This window comes from Haemaphysalis longicornis, unplaced genomic scaffold, assembly GCF_048455015.1.
Source record: "Haemaphysalis longicornis isolate Haplotype H1 unplaced genomic scaffold, Haemaphysalis longicornis Haplotype H1 scaffold_6, whole genome shotgun sequence".
In the NCBI taxonomy this organism is placed as follows: Eukaryota; Metazoa; Arthropoda; class Arachnida; order Ixodida; family Ixodidae; genus Haemaphysalis; species Haemaphysalis longicornis.
Window position 1 is genome coordinate 95,117,698 of NW_027526407.1, and position 17,226 is coordinate 95,134,923.

The window sequence follows — 17,226 nt, forward strand, 5'->3', positions numbered from 1 at the left end:
TGACTAAGAAGTCTCAGGAGCGAAAATAATTGCCGCAAGAATGTACACCGTAGATTTTTATGCCCTCGGAAAAATTACGATAAGGCCAGGTTCATCTACGAGCCGACTTCACGCATTCTAAAAGGACAGTAGCACATGAGTAAAAATTGACAACTATCCTGTCTTCCTAAAGAAAACTGAGAGAAGCGCAAAAGATTTTTGACATCAAAACTGTGTCAGCACGGGTCGAACCTTCGCTAAAAGACCGTCCAATCGATCCTCTAACCTTCAAAGACCCAAATCGAAGCAAAGACTGAACACATGCGAACATTTTTCGCGGCCTAAGTAAACGTGTCTACGAAAGATATATAAATGTATACGGATACGGGGTTTCTGAGATAAAAGTATACTATTGTACTCGTCTCCATTATAGATGTAATAATTGTCTTATATAGAGCCGCACCTTTTCCGTGATGTTTAAGTAACTATTTTGACACAATGGGACCATGGTTTCACGCACGCGCCGTGTCTCTTGAGGGGTTTTCGGTCGACCAACCGGTCGGTGGGGAAATGCATCATTTTTTAAAGAGCACGCCGGCAATCTGTCCTCTTAAAAATTTAGATGTGTTAACTTTGCCCTTGAAAGGCCTGTTTCGTTACGGCCCCTGCCTTGCGCGATACAACGCGTGGCACTGCGTCCTTGCTTTTGTCTGCAGGGAACACCAAAAGACGGAGATTTGGCCGAACGCGTGGTCAACTGGCTCAACACTCGTTACGGCATTGCTGTCAGCCACCACGTGATTGAGGCTTACCGGACTGCGAGCGTTGCCCTGGATGGAGGTATTTTACTCCTCTCAGTGTACTATTTGCTGTTGCGATAGGCATTCAAGCAATAAACCTAGCCAGGGCCACAATAAACGGTGAAACATAGGTGGTATGCTAGCAAACAAAAATAAACTGCTGTCCTGGAGCATCGAGCTCTAACAGTGATGCGACAACTCTAAAACAATGTTTTTACGGGTACGTTGCCCAAATTATCTGTATATAGTCGGTCAACTCTATCGCGTTATACTGCCGGCTTTTTTGTACACCGGCGCCAGAGGTGGAGCAGGAGGTATAAACTTTATTGCAGTATGCAATTTAGGGGTGGGTGGTGACCACTGGGCGCAGGTCAGCGTTACCTTCGGCAGCACGTTCCACCAAGGCTTTCTGGACCCGGTGGTCAGAGCCGCCCAGAACCGCCACCCATTGATCAACAAAGGGAATTAGGGGTAAGGGGACCGGGGACACGTCCACATAGTTTGGAAGATGGTGTCGACATATCCGTTGTGGGAGCATGGGTGTGATGGCTACTCATCGGGGCATACGCGATGAAGGCGTGCGCGACACGGAAGAGTGTTAGTTTGAAGGAGCACAAGCGTTCGTCCCTTGTCGAAAGTGAGGAGTGTGCCAGAGGGTATTTCTGGCGGAGGAGGCGGTAGTGCGTGGTGATTACAAAGTACGCAATAACGCTATCTCTACTGGACTGCACTCCATGGTGAGGAGTAACAGAAGGGTCTGCTCGGGCAGTAAGATCTCAAGCTGCGGTGTGGTACGCCTCATTACCCCCTAAGCCGGTGTGGGCAGGTGTCCAGACAACCTCTACGGGCGTTTTGGGGGGGTTTTCGCAGAAAAATTTTGAGAGCTTTGGCTGATATGTTTCCTCGCACATAGTTCTCTATAGCAGATTGGGAATCGCACAAGATGACTTTTGGGGTATTACTCTGAAAAAAAAAAAGGCAGAATGTCCACTCCGTAAACGATGGCGAGGGTGTGGAGTACGGGGACTCGAAATGACATCCAAGTTGCGCCCCGAGGGGCATCCGATTTGCGCCCCGACCGTCATTCGATTTGAGCCATGAGTTGCACCTTGCTTATATTCCCTAAATGAAACTGAAACTCGCGGCAAGAGAACCTCGAATCGGAGCGGGCGCGGTATAATTGCATCGATATGTAAATATAAACGCCGTGTATATAAGTGTATATACAATCACCGCTATAACAACGTGTCGAGTGTTTACATGATGTGTGGGCGAATGTTTCACGGTTTTACCGATGTGCATTGGAGCTTCGCCCCACTCATCATCATTCACTTCGTGGAGATGGCGGGATGTTGAATTGTAAAGGCTATGCGCACGGACGCAGACGGACATTGTGTGGTCCTAAGGCACTCCGTACCTAAAAGTGCTTGCGGTATTCCCACCTCTTCCGCCTCAGTCTAATTGGGACACCATGCGAAATTGTCGGAGCTAAGCGCGTGCGCATGTCTGCGGCGTTCCCTGCCAGAAACATAGTTTCTTACTGCACACACTAGAGAGGAATCTGGCGCTAGCGTCTACGCGGCTCACAGCAAGGCCGTCTGTGTCGTCATCGGCCTCCCTTATGCCTCACGCTCGTGCTACTTTCATTATTGGCTTGGATGAAAAAGTTTTAGTGGCCGCACAGTCGCGCACAGAGGCACAAAAGCGCAGGGAATGGCGTGTTATCATATAAGTGGAAAATAAAACAGGCTGTACTAATGTTAAGCAAAAAGGTAGTAAAGCGTGTTTATTTTACTGGGAGTCTGCCAGAACTGTTATGGCTACTATTCTGCAGACCAAGCTGGTAGTTAACAGTAAGGCAAAATTTTGGGAAGAAGGATTTCAAATAATAAATTGTTTGAAAAGCTCCGAAATGTTCTATGTGCGTACCTATAAAACGAGCACCTCTCCTTCGAGCAGTTTTTGTTCGTGATTTTTTAACAAACCGTCTGCTACAACTTTCACAGCGCCAAATTACACCGCTCAGTCAAGATCTGCGGGCACTATTACCATATGCACAGCTATACTGCAAAAAGGAACCGGGAAGCGCACGCTCCTTACGACACACTAACGTGTATACATTGAGGGCGTGTACTTATGTAAATATGTACTGACGATTTATCGGTGGCACTAGACCTCCCACTTGCTTATAATGAAGCACGCTGTGTTAGCATGAACTGATGGAGCAAATTTCAAGTTTGCAAGCGAATCGAGAGAAGAGAAGCGAGGTTCGGCCATTCCGGCCGTCGCGGCTACATCGTAAAGTCGTAGCGGCTATGCTTTTAGATATATGTGAAAGCAAACCCAGAAGCCACTTAACAATCCGATAGATATGCCAAGCCATCAGCTGGGGTCTTCCCATAAGGCCATAAACTCCTCCCCCTTCCCACGACGACATGGATTTCCAGGCGCAGTTCCCTCTCTGGTATACTTACTAAGAAGCTCTATGGCCAGAAGCACATTGTTTGCTCAGCTGATTATTCCTTTGACGCCAAGGCACCCTTCAAGTTGTTTCAGCTAGAAAGAGCTAAAGCATGGTTCGGGATATGTGTCTCTGAACACTATACGGAAAGAGATTTTAATTTCTGTCAATTTAATTTGCTGTTAGCCCACACACCAAGAAACCAAAGAAAGGGACGATGTAGCCTAAATCCTGATTATGATTTGTTCCTATTTCCTATTTCCCATTGCGGGGGCTGAACATTTGCATCTTGCATAGAAAGAGCGGCTATATAGGTCATCCGCCACGCCTAACTTCAACGTTTGTGTGGTCTCATGTCAACGAGAGAATAGAAATGCGCTGTCCCGGGTGAAGTATCAAATGGTCGCTCTACCGCCATCCTACATCGCTGTCTGAAGTAGCAATCAAAACTCTATGTCGTTTGCTTGGACCGAGGAGATACAAAGACAGACAGACAGAAAATGAACCGTATTGAACATTTTGAGCACCGCCGCCGTTCATGGTGGCAGCGCGGTTGGCCACTCCCACGTGGGGGCGGAGAGGCCGAGCGTCACCGCTGCGTCGTGGGCCCTCAGGGCGGCCTTTAGCTGGTGCAGCAGATCAGGGCTCTCCAGGTCGGAGCGCCGCGCTTCCTCGGTTATGCGTCAATGGCCCCGAATGGAGGGACACCACCTGAGCATGTGATCTAAATTGCTATGCTCGCCACAATCCGGGCGGTCCGGTTCAAAAGTGTCCATGTAGGAGCTGAGAGTGGATAGACTACGATAAGGGCTGGTCTGCAACATTCGGAGCATGGCTACCGGCGGCCTGTAGAGTTTCTCGTGCGGAAGAGAAAAGGCTCGGCCGCCCAGTTTATAGTGCTGAATAACCTCCTTGAATGTGAATAAAGTGTCTCTGAAGACCACCCAACCAATCTCCACGAGAACCTGCCTCCGTCCAACCTGGAGCGGTGGGTTAGCTCGCGCGTGCTGGGGTGGGTGACCTCGTTGGGGTTAGTTACACAGGAAAAGTGCGACCCTAGGTGAGTGGGAAACCAGCTGATGGTGTGTGAGGAGACGATCTTGATGCAAGCGGAACCTGATGCAAAGGCCCTAAGGGCCGCGCGAGATTTGGTGTAGATTCGATGCCTTCTGTCGCCTAGTAAAGCAAGAGCCACCATGGCTTGCTCGGCTCCAGCCGGGGTGGTATTCCTGAAAGACGCACAGTTGAGAACTTTGTCACTGTGACCCGCCATGACTACCGAGAAGTTTACCGATCGGGCTTACTGCGCGGCGTCCGCAAAGCACGGGGAGTGCGGGTCGTCGCGAACTTGTTTTAGTAGGGCCTCGCCTCTGGCCCTTCGCCTGCCCGCACTATACTGCGGGGGCACGTTGCCGGTATGCGAGAAGAAAATTATAGACCGATAAATTTTCCCACGTCTTCAACGCTTTCTTTAATGAGCCAGTGCCCACCACGGAGGGTATATCGAACAAAACAACGTTGGAATGGGAAAGATATTCATTGTTTCGCCATGTAACTAGCGAAATACGAGCGTGATAATTCCAAGTACAAAAAAGAAGTTCAGGGAAATGGCGAAATGAGCGAGATGTATATAGGTTATGCGTCGAGGGCCAAGAATAGAGGGACACCGCCTCAGCATGTTATCTAAATTCCTACGTTCGCCACAATCCGGGCAGTCCGGTTCAAAATTGTCCCTGTAGGAGCTGGGAGTGGATAGACTGGGATAAGGGCTGGTCTGCAACATTCGGAGGCTGGCTGCCTGCGGCCTGGAGAGTTTCTCGTGCGGAATAGAAAACGTTCGGCTGCCCAGTGTATAGTGCTGAATAACCTCGTTGAATGTGAATGACGTGTCTCTGAAGACCTCCCAACCAATCTTCGAGGATCCGGCTCCGTCCGACCGGGCGCGGTGTGTTAGCTCGCGCGTGCGGAGGTGGGTGACCTCATTGAGGTTAATTACACAGGACAAGTGCGACCATAGGTGAGCGGGAAACCAGGTGATGGTGTGTAAGGAAATGACCTTATTTCCTAGGATGCGAGCTATCTCGGCCGAAACAGAACCTGATTCAAAGGCCCTAGCGGCTGCGCAAGAATCGGTGTAGATTCGATCCCTTCTGTCATCGAGTAAAGCACGAGCCACTGCGGCCTTTTCGGCTCTATCCGGGGCGGTATTCCTGAAAGACGCAGAGTTGAGAACTGTGCCACAGGCACCCAACATGACTGCCAAGGAGTTTGCCGATCGGCCGTACGGCTCAGCGTCCACAAAGCACCGCGGACTGCGGGTCATCGCGAACTTGTTTTAGTAGGGCCTCGCCTCTGCCCCTTTCCCTGCCCGCACTGTGCTGCGGGGGCACGTTGCCGGTATGCGAGGAGAAAATTATAGACCGATAAATTTTCCCACGTCTTCAATGCTTTCTTTAATGAGCCAGTGCCCACCACGGAGGGTATATCGAATAAAACAACGTTGGAATGGGAAAGATATTCATTGTTTCGCCATGTAACTAGCGAAATACGAGCGTGATAATTCCATTTACAAAAAAGAAGTTCAGGGAAATGGCGAAATGAGCGAGATGTATATAGTCGACGTCTGGTAACCAGTTTGAACATGGGATTACGTTTGCCTTCCGACGCATTTATGACGTTTGCATTCACGTGTAGACAAATTTTGCTCCTGAACCTCACCACGTATCCTTCTGGGATAAAATAGGCGCAGGGTACCAAAGAGTAAAGCAGTGCTCAATAATATTTTAACAATAAATACGCAGCTTAACTGCAATAGGAGGCGTTTTATTTACACTTTGCTTAGTATATATATATATATATATATATATATATATATATATATATATATATATATATATATATATATATATATATATATATATATATATATATACATATATATAGCGAATCAGAATATGAAAATGAGGGGCTCGTAGAAATAACACAGAAATAAGGGTTGGTCCAGAAAACCTCGGAAAGCAAAGGGGAGGTTGTGGCAGGTCATTGAAACAGATAAAGAATTTGGAAAGAAAGAAAGCAAGCGGAGAAAAAATTCCCGCCAGGTGGGATCCGAACCCACGACCTCCAGAATACCGGTCTGGTGCGATAACCACTACGCTACCGGCGGGGCGATTTTCCTCCCCGCTTTCTGGGGTATTTATGTCAATGTAATTTTTTTTCCTGTGCTTGGGGGTGGTAGCTAGCGCCACTGTGCCTTCTCGGGGTGAAGGGGACCTTCTTTTTAATCCCCGCGCCGTGACTCGAGTTTCAACGACATGTCGAGAGTGGTCAACCAGCGTTGAACCCTCTTAAGCTTCCTATGGCACCAAGACTGCCAGAACAGAGGCCCTCGCTATGCATGTAGCGAATCAGAATAGGAAAATGAGGGGCTCGTAGAAATAACACAGAAATAAGGGTTGGCAGTCAGTCATTGAAACAGATAAAGAATTTGGAAAAAAAAGAAAGAAAGCGGAGAAAAAATGTTTTCTCCGCTTTCTAAGTATATATATATATATATATATATATATATATATATATATATATATGCCAAATACGCTGAGTTAGGAGTCGGAGTCACCCATGGGAACAATCAGAGTTTACTGCTTACGTTTCGTCAACTTAAGAAGTAAACTCCCTTAATAGCTTTTCACGTGAGCAAGGCTCTTTCCTCATCGCATATGTGGTTTCGGGCGTGTGTGTGCCTGTGTGCGTTTGTGTGTGAGGGTGCCTGTGCGTGTGCGTATGTGCGTGGATGCATGTGTGTGTGGTATGTGAGTTTGTGTGAGCATGCTTGGGCGTGTGCGTGCGTGCGCATATGTGCGTATGTGCGTGCGTGCGTCTGTGTTTGTGTGTGTGTGCGTGTATGTATTTTTATGTTTGTGTGTCTGTTTGTGTGTGTTTGTGTGTGTGCGTCTGTGTGTGCATGTGCGTGCGTGTGTGTGAGCGTGCGTGCGCGTGTGGTGTGTGCATTTGTATTTGAGTGTGCCTGTGCGTGCGTGTGTGTGTGTGTGCGTGGGTGTGTATGCGTGCGTGCGTGTGTGTGTAGTGTGTGCATTTGCGTGTGCCTGTGCGTGTGTGCGATTGTGCGTGTGTCTGCGTGCGTTCGTGCGTGTGTGTGTACGTGTGCGTGCGTGCATGTGTTTGTGTGTGTGTGTTTGTATGTGTGGGTGTGTGTGCGTGTGCGTGCGTGTGTGTGTTTGTTCGTGTGTCTGTGTTTGTGTGTGTGGGTGCGTGCGTGCGTGTGTTTGGGGTGTGTGCGTTTATGTGTGCTTGTGCGTGTGCGTGTGTGTGTTTGTGTGTGTGCGCGTGGGTGCGTGCTTGTGTGTGTGTGCGTGTGTGTGTGCGTGTGTGTGTGCGTGTGTTTGTGCGTGCGTGTGTTTTTGCGTGCGTGTGTGTTTGTGTGTACGTGTGTCTGTGTGCTTGCGTGTGTGTCCCTGTGCGTGTGTGCATGTGTGTGTGGGTGTGTGTGCGCGTGTGTGCGTGCGTGTTTATTTGTGTGCGCGTGCGCGTGTGTGTGTTTGTGTGTGTGTGTGCGTGCGTGCGTGGGTGTTTGTGTGTGTATGCGTGGGTGTGTGTTATTGTGTGTGCGTGTGTATTTGTGCGTGTGGGCCTGTGTGTGTGCGATTGCGTGAGTGTTTGTGTGAGTGGGTGTGGGTGCGCGTGTGAGTGCGTGCGCGTGTGTTCTTGTGTGTGTGCGTGTGCGTGCGTGAGTGTGTGTGATGCATGCGTGTGTGTGTGAGTTTGTGTGTGAGTGTGCCTGTGCGTGTATGCGTGTGTGCGTGCGTGCGTGTGTTTTGGTGTGTATGTGCGTTTGTGTGTGAGTATGCCTGTGCGTGTTTGCGTGCGTGCGTGTGTTTGTGTGTGCATGTGTTTGCGTGTGTGGGTACGTGCGTGTGTGCGTGTGCGTTTGTGTTTGAGTGTGCCTGGGCGTGTGTGCGTGCGTGCGTGTGCGTTTGTGTGTGCGTGTGTGTGTGCGTGTGTGCGTGCGTGCGTTGTGTATTTGTGCGTGCGCGTGTGTGCGCCTGTGCGTGCGTGTGTTTGTGTGTGTGTGCGTGGGTGTGTGTTTGTGAGAGTGCGTGCGTGCCTGTGTTTGTGTGTGTTTGTAAGTGTGTGGGTGCGTGCGTGTGTATGTGTTTGTGTGTGAGTGTACCTGTGCGTGTGTGCGCGCATGCGTGTGTGTTTGCGTGTGCACGTGTGCGTTTGTGTGCGACTATGCCTGTGCGTGTTTGCGTGTGTGCGTGCGTGTGTTTGTGTTTGTGTGTGTGAGTAAGCCTCTGCGTGTGTGCGTGCGTGCGTGTGTGTTTGTATGCGTGTTTGTGTGTGACTGCGTGTCCGTGTGTGCGTGTGTGTGTGCGTGCGTGCGTGTGTATTTGTGTGTGTGCCTGTGTGTGCGTGCTGCGTGTGCATTTGTGTGTGCGTGTGTGCTTGTGTGTGTGCACGCGTGAGTGCGCCAGTGTGTGTTTGTGTGTGTGTGCGTGAGTGTGTGCGCGTGTGTGTGCGCGTGTGTGCGTGCGTGCATGCGTGTGTGTTTGTGTGTGTGTGGGTGTGTGTTTGAGTGTTTGCAGAAGGGTATGATGACGGGCCAGTTGGTACATTGTTAGACTAAGAAAAACAGCGCAAAGGACGGGACGAAGAAAGGTAAGACGAAACCACAGGCGCTGACGAACAACTGAGCGCTTTATTGCAGCATAAAACATATATATAGAAAAAGGAAAGCAACAGAAGGACCGAAAAAGACCTAGGGGATATCACATCGAAAAAAACACGATGTCTCGTAAAAAGCATGATCCACCACGTGCCGATACAAAGTCTAATGTTCAAGATAGGTACAGCATTTCCTTATTCAGAAGTGAAACTGATGGCTGACTAATACAAGCACCTTCTTCTTGATCTTGAACGCCTCAAAGATTTCCCGCTGTGTTAGTCCAGGATACCGCACGTTTGTGTGTTTGCTTTTGTGTGTGTATGTGTGCGTGTGTGTGTGTCTATTTATGTGCGTGCGTTTGTGTGTGAGTATGCCTGTGCGTGTTTGCGTGTGTGCGTGTGTGCGTGCGTGTGTGTTTTTGTGCGTTTGTGTGTGTGGGTGCGTGCGTGCGTGTATTTGTGTTTGTGTGCGTGCATGTGTGTGTGCGTTTGTGTGTGAGTGCGCCTGTGCATGTGTGCGTGCGTGTATGTTTGTGTCTGTGTGTGGGTGAGTGCGCGCGTGTGCGTGTGAGTGCGTGTGGGATTATGCCTGCGCGTGTTCGCGTGTGTGCGTGCATGTGTGTTTGTGTGTGCGTGTGTGTGTGTGGGTGTGTGTGCGTTTGTGTGTGAGTGTGCCTGTGCGTGTGTGCGTGCGTGTATATTTGTGTCTGTGTGTGGGCGAGTGCGGGCGTGTGCGTGTGAGTGCGTGTGTGTTTTCAAAGAGATAACTTAAACAAATCAGTTTTACTCCGACATTCGCGTACTTTGTGATTCAGGTTTAGTCGCTGCGATTTGGTAGTGCGGGGATAGGTTTTGTCGCGGGTTATCGTGTCTTAAGTGTAGTAAATATTACGAAACAAAGTAAGCCGCAATTTTTGTTTTCTCAGCTCTACCGATTTCCTCCCCAAGGACTACTTTAAATACGGCATGCTTTGAAGTCCCGCGTAATTTTCAGAAACACAAGGAGGTGCTGGTTCTGTACATTTTCTAATTTCGTTTTGGCCCTTGCAACAGGTGGATCCCACACAATGCATGTAGATTAAGTATCTGACATAAGTTTTGTATAATAGCTCTTGTGAACTTTGGAGAAACTCTCTGGTGTTTCTAAGCAGAATAGGGAGCATACGGCATGCTTTTGAAGTAATAAAATTCCCGTGTAGATGGCAGCACAGTGTCGATATAAGGGACGCACCTGGATACTTAACTTCACTAACACCTTGAAATGTGTACCCGTCTGTAACATAAACACTTTAAAAGGCATTCTTTTCTTCGTACAACACATGTATTCACTATTTTACATGTGTAATGTCATGCACCACCTTTGACACTACTGATAAATGTTATCCAAATGGCGTTGGAATGCGCGGCTGGGCTCGACGCCTTCTGCCAATATAGGCATCCTCTAAATATTATTATCGCTGTGCATGTTTATGACCATGATTTGTGGCCTCTGGTTCTTCGCTCGAACTTGTGAATTAGACCTCTCCAGTAAACCTTGCCGCTTCAATATACGTGTATATAATACATAAATAAGAGTTGGCAGTCAAGAAAAGCTCGGAAGGCAAAGGGGAGATATGGTAAGTCATTGAAACAGATAAAGAATTTGGAAAGACAGAAAGTGGAGAAAAAATGCCCGCCTTGTGGGATCGAACCCACGACTTCCATAATACGCGTCTGGTGCGATGACCACTACGCTACCAGCGGGGCTATTTTCCCCTCCAACCCTTATTTCTATCTTGATTCAATGACCCCTCATTACCCATTCTGATTTGCTCTATGCACACCGAGGGCCTCTGTTCTGGCAGTCTTGGTGCTATAGGAAGCTTAAGAGGGTTCAACGCTGGTCGACCACACTCGACATGTCGTAGACACTCGCGTCACGGCCCTGGGGTTAAAAACAAGGCCCCTCACCCCGAGCAGTCCGAGTGGGGCTGGCTACCACCCCCACGCACAGAAAAAAAGTGCCTTGACATAAATACCCAAGAAAGTGGAGTAGAAAATAGCCCCGCCGGTAGCGTAGTGGTCATCACACCAGACATGTATTCGGAGGTCGTGGGTTTGGAGCCCATCCGGCGGGCATTGTTTCTTCACTTTCTTTCTGTCTTTCCAAATTCTGTATCTGTTTCAATAACCTACCACCTTCTCCCCTTTGCCTTTCCAGGTTTTCTTGCCTGCCAAACCTTATTTCTGTTTTGATTCAGCCAGCCCTTAATTGCTATATATATATATATATATATATATATATATATATATATATATGCATATAGATATACAATTAGAGTCCGGTCTCAGAGTCAGCGTAGAGTTTGATGCGATGCCCTTGGCGTATACCGATGCAGGCCCGATTGACGACGAGTGGAAGATGTCCCAGCTGATAGGTGATATAATGCTCACCTGCCCGGTGCTGAGACTAGGGGAGGCATTGGCGTCTAGTGATCGGAACAAGGTCTTCGGCTACGTCTTCGACCACCGACCCAGCTTCGCCCTCTTCAACCACACCTCGGGCGCCCCGCGATGGTCCGAGCTGGACTTCGTCTTCGGCAGGCCTCTGGACGGCTCGCGCCAAGCAACGCCAGAAGAGGAGCGACTCAGTCGCACCGTGATCGACATCTGGTCCGGGTTCGCTCGTACCGGGTACGCTGAGGGCTTAGCGTTCGCGCGCAAAATTTTAGTGTTGTAAGGGGCGCTAAAGGTTAGTGGCGCTGTGGTATATCCGGTGGAAGGTGCTGCCCTAAGCTGCATCGTAACGTAGCCTTATAAGTTTGTACAAAAATAGTGGGGACTAAGAAAACACTGCAGTTGCTCTTGTTCTGTTTACCTATACAAACGCAAATGACAAGTTTCCAATTCAAATAACCGCACCACGGTGCCGTTTTTCAAACCTATATGCATTTTCTTTCAAAAGTTGGCCGTTTCTCCGTAAGTGTTTATTAAGTCGTTCTAGCGATATTTCTGCGGTCAACAATGTACAGTGCGCGTCAGGGTTGTCTAGGGCAAGAAAACGCGCGGCTTCGGCGCATGCTGGCGACATCTGCTGATAGCGGCTGGGTTAGAGATAGCTTGCCATTGCGCGGGCGTGGATCTCGGACAGGCCCTGGCCGGTCGTCGTTCAGCTTGGGCCTCTCAAATTTGCAGACGCCACCACCCGCAACGGGCGCTTCTTTTCCGCGTGCCAGCCGTAAACGGTCACACGGGAGATCAGTGCGTAATTTGACGCGGTGCATTATCACTCCAGGGACTTAAGTAATCGCACAACGGGTTCGACCGAAACCCCTGCAGTGAATTCTTGTTGCGTGCTTTCCGTTTGGTACGCTTGAGATTCAGCGCTCGTTGCTTTAGGCGATTATGTAACTGCCTGTAATAAACGCGTCAAACAGCGCGTCTATCTGTCCTGTCACCGCTCATGGCTGGCACTGGGGAGGACCAGCGCCCCTCATGGGTGGTGGCATCTGCAAATAAGAGTGGCACATGCGAAATGACGACCGGCCCGACCCTGTCCGAGATCCGCGCACGCGCAATGGCAGGCTATCTCTAACCCAGCAGCTATCAGCAGATGTCGCCAGCACGCTTCGGGGCCGTGCGCTCGCTTGCCCTAGACAAGGCTGACGCGCTTTGTACGTTTAAGGCGGAAGTACGGTCCCTAAGAAAAGCCGTTACTCGCGCCCTGATACAAGAGTATTGAAATTATTTCTGGAGTATTTGGTTTCTAGGCGACCTTTTTTAATGCGGCTAAAGTTATGTCATGTTTTCGCTTTCTGCAATTACCAATCGAAGAAGTTTTACACCGAGTGACCTGATGCCGCCGCTTAAGTACGTGATTCGAAAGCACACCACGTACACCACTATTGAGCCAATGTCGCAAAAGAGCATACTGTCTGCATGTCGCCCGGGGCAGCCTTTGCAGCCGGCAGTCGCTAATAGCATATGCCAGCAAAAGTCATGTACGCGAAGAGCGTTTCTGCCGCGTAAACGATCTTACCGGGCGCACGGCGCATGCGCTCCGCGTCGCAGGAGAGAGAGAGAGAGGAGAGAGAGAGAGAGAGAGAGAGAGAGAGAGAGAGAGAGAGAGAGAGAGAGAGAGAGAGAGAGAGAGAAAACACTTTATTGGCCGAGGAAGCGACCAAGGAGAATTGCAGTCCTTATGTTGGCGGCGGGTAAGGGCTGAACGTCCACCCCACCAGGAGAGGCTCAGTGTATGGTACCTAGGAAGATCTTGGTATTGCGGCTTGGACTCAAGGTCTCCGGCCGAATAACAATAAATGGCTCAGTCCAACTGTCCTAGATTTTGTGCAGGGGGTTGCGTAGATTCTGCGTATTTCTTTCCTATTTCGCCTCCAAACAATGCCTTTTACCGCTCACTTAGTGGAACAGGACATTTACAGTCAACCTTTCAGAGCTTAAGCGATGCTCTCAACTGCATAGCACGGGCACACATTGGGCCTTAAAATGTATTGTGCTTGCTGCTCAGCCATATTTTTTCGGCAACCTTGTGTTGAAAATTGTCCACCGTTAGTTTTAAAGAGCTAAACGTAAACTTATCTATTTGACGAAGCTTCGATTGCGAAGCTTCAACGACATGACCTCTTAATATTTAAGAGGTATGCGGCTGACTAAACTCTTTTCTAACTCCTGCCAACTTTTGCGCTTAGTTAAATCTAATATTTTCATTTTGGATTTTTAAAATCATTGATGTTACTGTGATGTTACCAATGCGGTTGCCTTCGCACACGCACAATGTATATCGCCAGCACCAAGAACTGAGCATTTGTGCTTTCTCGTAGGTCTTTGCCTTCTCTGAGCGGGACGCCGTGGCCCACTTACGCAGGCCGAAGAGTTGTTCCCGTTCGCATCACACTGGCCAAGTTGGAAGTAAGCTCGAATTCTCCTACTTGTCCGGAACTATTAATGTCGGCTTTGTCATCATGGGTTCGAGCAGATATGCACGCCTACTCTCATCTAACAAAGCCGGCATTCATTACAGTGACGTGGATGTGCTGATGCTTTTTTTGTGTGTGGCAATCAAATAAAGGTAACACACAGTAGTGAACTTGTTCTAGTCAAATGCTGGCTTCAGTGTGGACACGTCAATGACGTTTCATGCCCAGAATCGGGAAAACATAATACAGAAATAATGTCCTCTGTGCATTTTGCACTTAAAAAAGCATCTCATGAAGCAATATAAATAGTACACTTCATTCTCTGCTACAAAAGCGCCTGCTTTTCCTTAGGTCACTAAAACAAGTTCGCGAGAATGTACATTGTCTCCCGGCCGTTTCCCAACAATGTTATAGCATCCTCGAAATCTACAGCCGCTATATTATTCGCGAAAAGCCAACCCACGTTGTTTTTGATTACGCATGATTTCCTTTCATATCAGTTTTATACTTTTTTTTTCAGGAAGTTCCAGACTTCAAGAAAGAGAGCTGTACGATAGTTGAAGCCCTAAGCGTGGATACTACAGAGGCTCAAAGGAACACAACTCTCCAGCTGTGATCAGCGCGGAACATCGAGTCTCGTAACAAATGACAATGCAGATTCCAAACACTGTGGAAGAATTGCTGCGAACCACATTTTTGCCCATAGTATATTTTTTCGATAGTTTTGCTTTTGGTAATCCCCGAGGAATACTTGCTCTTTGTTCTGAATTACAGCATCGTACAAATTTTCACACTTTGATTACTTGCACTTCCCTGCATCGTTTGCGTTGGTTTAGACATTGCTTACGGATAAAGCAATTTACAAAAAGTGAAATTTTAAGCACTGGAAGCCAATAAAAGTTTTGGTATACTCGCGCGGTAAATCACGGGGAAGCATTATACGATGTTTAAAGGAGTAGCGACACCAACTTTTGTGCCCTAAAAAACAATATAAGTGGCTTCAATTTTTTGTACAGATGTCTCCAAAATCTTTGCAGCGATCCCCGGCTGGAATTGCATCGAAAATCGGTTTTACTTGCCTCGGCCGTGAGCTGCCACCAAGCGGAAGCACTAGTGAAATCGCTATCGCGGTTACGAAACGTCTTCCGGCATTTCTGGCAGATTTAGGGTGACGTCATATAGTCCTTTTGAGAACTGGAAACGATAGCCTGCGCTGCGGTTGTCGGGGGTCTCATTTCGGCAGAAGGCCGGGGTTTGATACCCGTGATACGTCTGTGAGCAAGGCTTGTAAAATGTGCGCACTTCGCTTTTTCGACATCTTTGCTCGTGGCCGGCGCACGGTGTTATCTAGAACAGCTGCCGAAAACTATGTGGTGTCTTGTCTGAGCAACCCGTGCGCGTCGCCGAGCTCTTCGAAGTTGTGTTTTGACAAGCTCACGGAATGCGAAGTACTGCTCAGTGGAAGCCTGTCCGAGCAAATCAGTGGACGGCGCCGAGATGCATTATTTTTCATGTGACGACTTGCAGTGCAAAACATGGGCTGATTTAGTGCGCGGTGGCGACAGGAAGAACTCTTCGCCGAAGCCGGCGACCAGAATTGGCGCTCTGCACTTCCCGGATGACTGCTACCTGCAGGGCCCGAAGTAAATGGAGAGCTGCAGTAAAGCGGAGTGGAACGATTAGGCAGTTTTAGAATAGGGTTACCCGGCGTTGGGACCCCCCAAGAGGTTACGGGAACCCACAGCTAGGCAACGCGCTCGCGCGCGGCAAGTTTTAGAAGAAGGGTGTCCCCAACAGCCCGTTATCGGCTTACGTTCCTCGGGTCGGCTTGGTAGACGGGAACGTTAGGCTTAGCATTGTGGCGCATATGATCGCCGCTATCTGTGCAACTGCTAAGGAGAGTCCTAACACAGCTTTTCACCACACTGTCATCCCCTTTCTTTATTTTCGCTATAACTGCCATTTCAACGATCGGTGACTATACATCTGCCGTAGCCTGTTCTGATTCTACCGCGTAGGTAGCGCCATCCTTCGGCCGCTCGCCGCACTGTGGCTCCGCGGTGCTCGTTGGGCCTGTCCAACCTTCGCGGCCATTCAGCGCAGGCTCAGCATTGGAGCAGATATCTGACCGCCGTTTTCAATATAAGCGCTGATAACAATCCCTAGCACAATTTTCCACCACACTTACATCTACTTTCTCGCATATGTAACTTGCTTTTAGCGATCAGATTGATTCTGAAGAGCGGCGACAAGCTGTTGCCACCGTGGTCTGCGCCGGTTCTAGCCGACGAGATATTAAAAACTTGGGGGGCAGCGACTTATTCGAATCTGACAATTCAGACGGCTCGTCGACTGCGCGGGCGAGTGCGGACCACGTGCAATCGTACCAAACGATATTGCAAACGCCCTTACATCACGGATTTGTGATTGACGTTAGTATGAGTATTTTTGGCGGCCACAAACTGTGACGTAACGCCTTCCGGCCTGGCTTTGACTGGCCATTTGGCGCGCGACATCCGATTTGTAAACTGGTTAAAATAAAGGCGTTATAATTCTTTTCAGCCGGCGGACCCCTTTTGGTTCTATTATCGTAATTTCTGGGCCAATAAATATTATTTACAGTGTAGAAGCCTCAAGCTCGAAATTAAGCGTCAGTACTCCTTTAAATAAATGTAGCAGTATTGTCTGCAAACGCGTTCCAGTGTATGGCAAATACAATCTTAACCACGTAACTTCTTAAAATGCACGCACGGCATGCATGGGCACTGCAAAATGGCGCCTTTTATGCAGAAATGCATTATAGTCGGGGGGGTTGTCGTGCGTGCCTTGGCCGGCGTGCGCAGCGCGTCTAATGATGATTGTGGCATGATGCTCCTAGGTATTGGCCAACCAAACAATCCATCACGAGATAGCTTCGCGTTCAACCACCATCGTCATCTTCCCGTAGGGGAACCGCTGAAGAAGAAGAAGGAGAAGAAGACAAAGCTGCGAAGAATGAATGAATGAATAAAGCTTTATTGCGAAACTACCAGCCGGCAAACCTAGCCATTCCCCGCGAAGACCATGCCCGCATCACTGTAGCACCAATACCTAGGCACATGGCGGCTCGCAAAAACGACGAAAGACGACAAATCCGAGCCAAATATTTTAAGTGCGAATGCACTTCTTAAGCGACCCTGAACCTGCGTCCACCGGCGATGTCCGCATAGCATACCCACGGGGGGGATTGGCCAGGAATCTCCTCGTCTTCCTTGGCAACGGGGGGAGATGGGCGCGCGCTGCCTGGCCGCTGACATGGCACATACCCACGTGGGGGATTGGCCAGGAATCGGGCGTGAGAAGGGCTAATGCACCCGCTTAAAGGAGTACTGACACGAAATTTCAAAGC

The 17,226-nt window shown here is 49.0% G+C and overlaps 1 protein-coding gene across 1 annotated transcript in view; it reads left to right on the forward strand.

Moving 5' to 3' along the window:
- Positions 1-15,124, forward strand: part of LOC144143141 (acetylcholinesterase-like) — a 36,439-nt gene extending 21,315 nt beyond the window's left edge. Inside the window, exons 10-13 of the mRNA XM_077674946.1 lie at positions 696-819; positions 11,301-11,595; positions 13,743-13,830; positions 14,359-15,124. Of these exons, the coding sequence (XP_077531072.1) occupies positions 696-819; positions 11,301-11,595; positions 13,743-13,830; positions 14,359-14,454 (603 nt within the window). The 3' untranslated portion in view covers positions 14,455-15,124. The remainder of the gene's footprint in view (positions 1-695; positions 820-11,300; positions 11,596-13,742; positions 13,831-14,358) is intronic.
- The last annotated feature ends 2,102 nt before the right edge of the window (positions 15,125-17,226 follow it).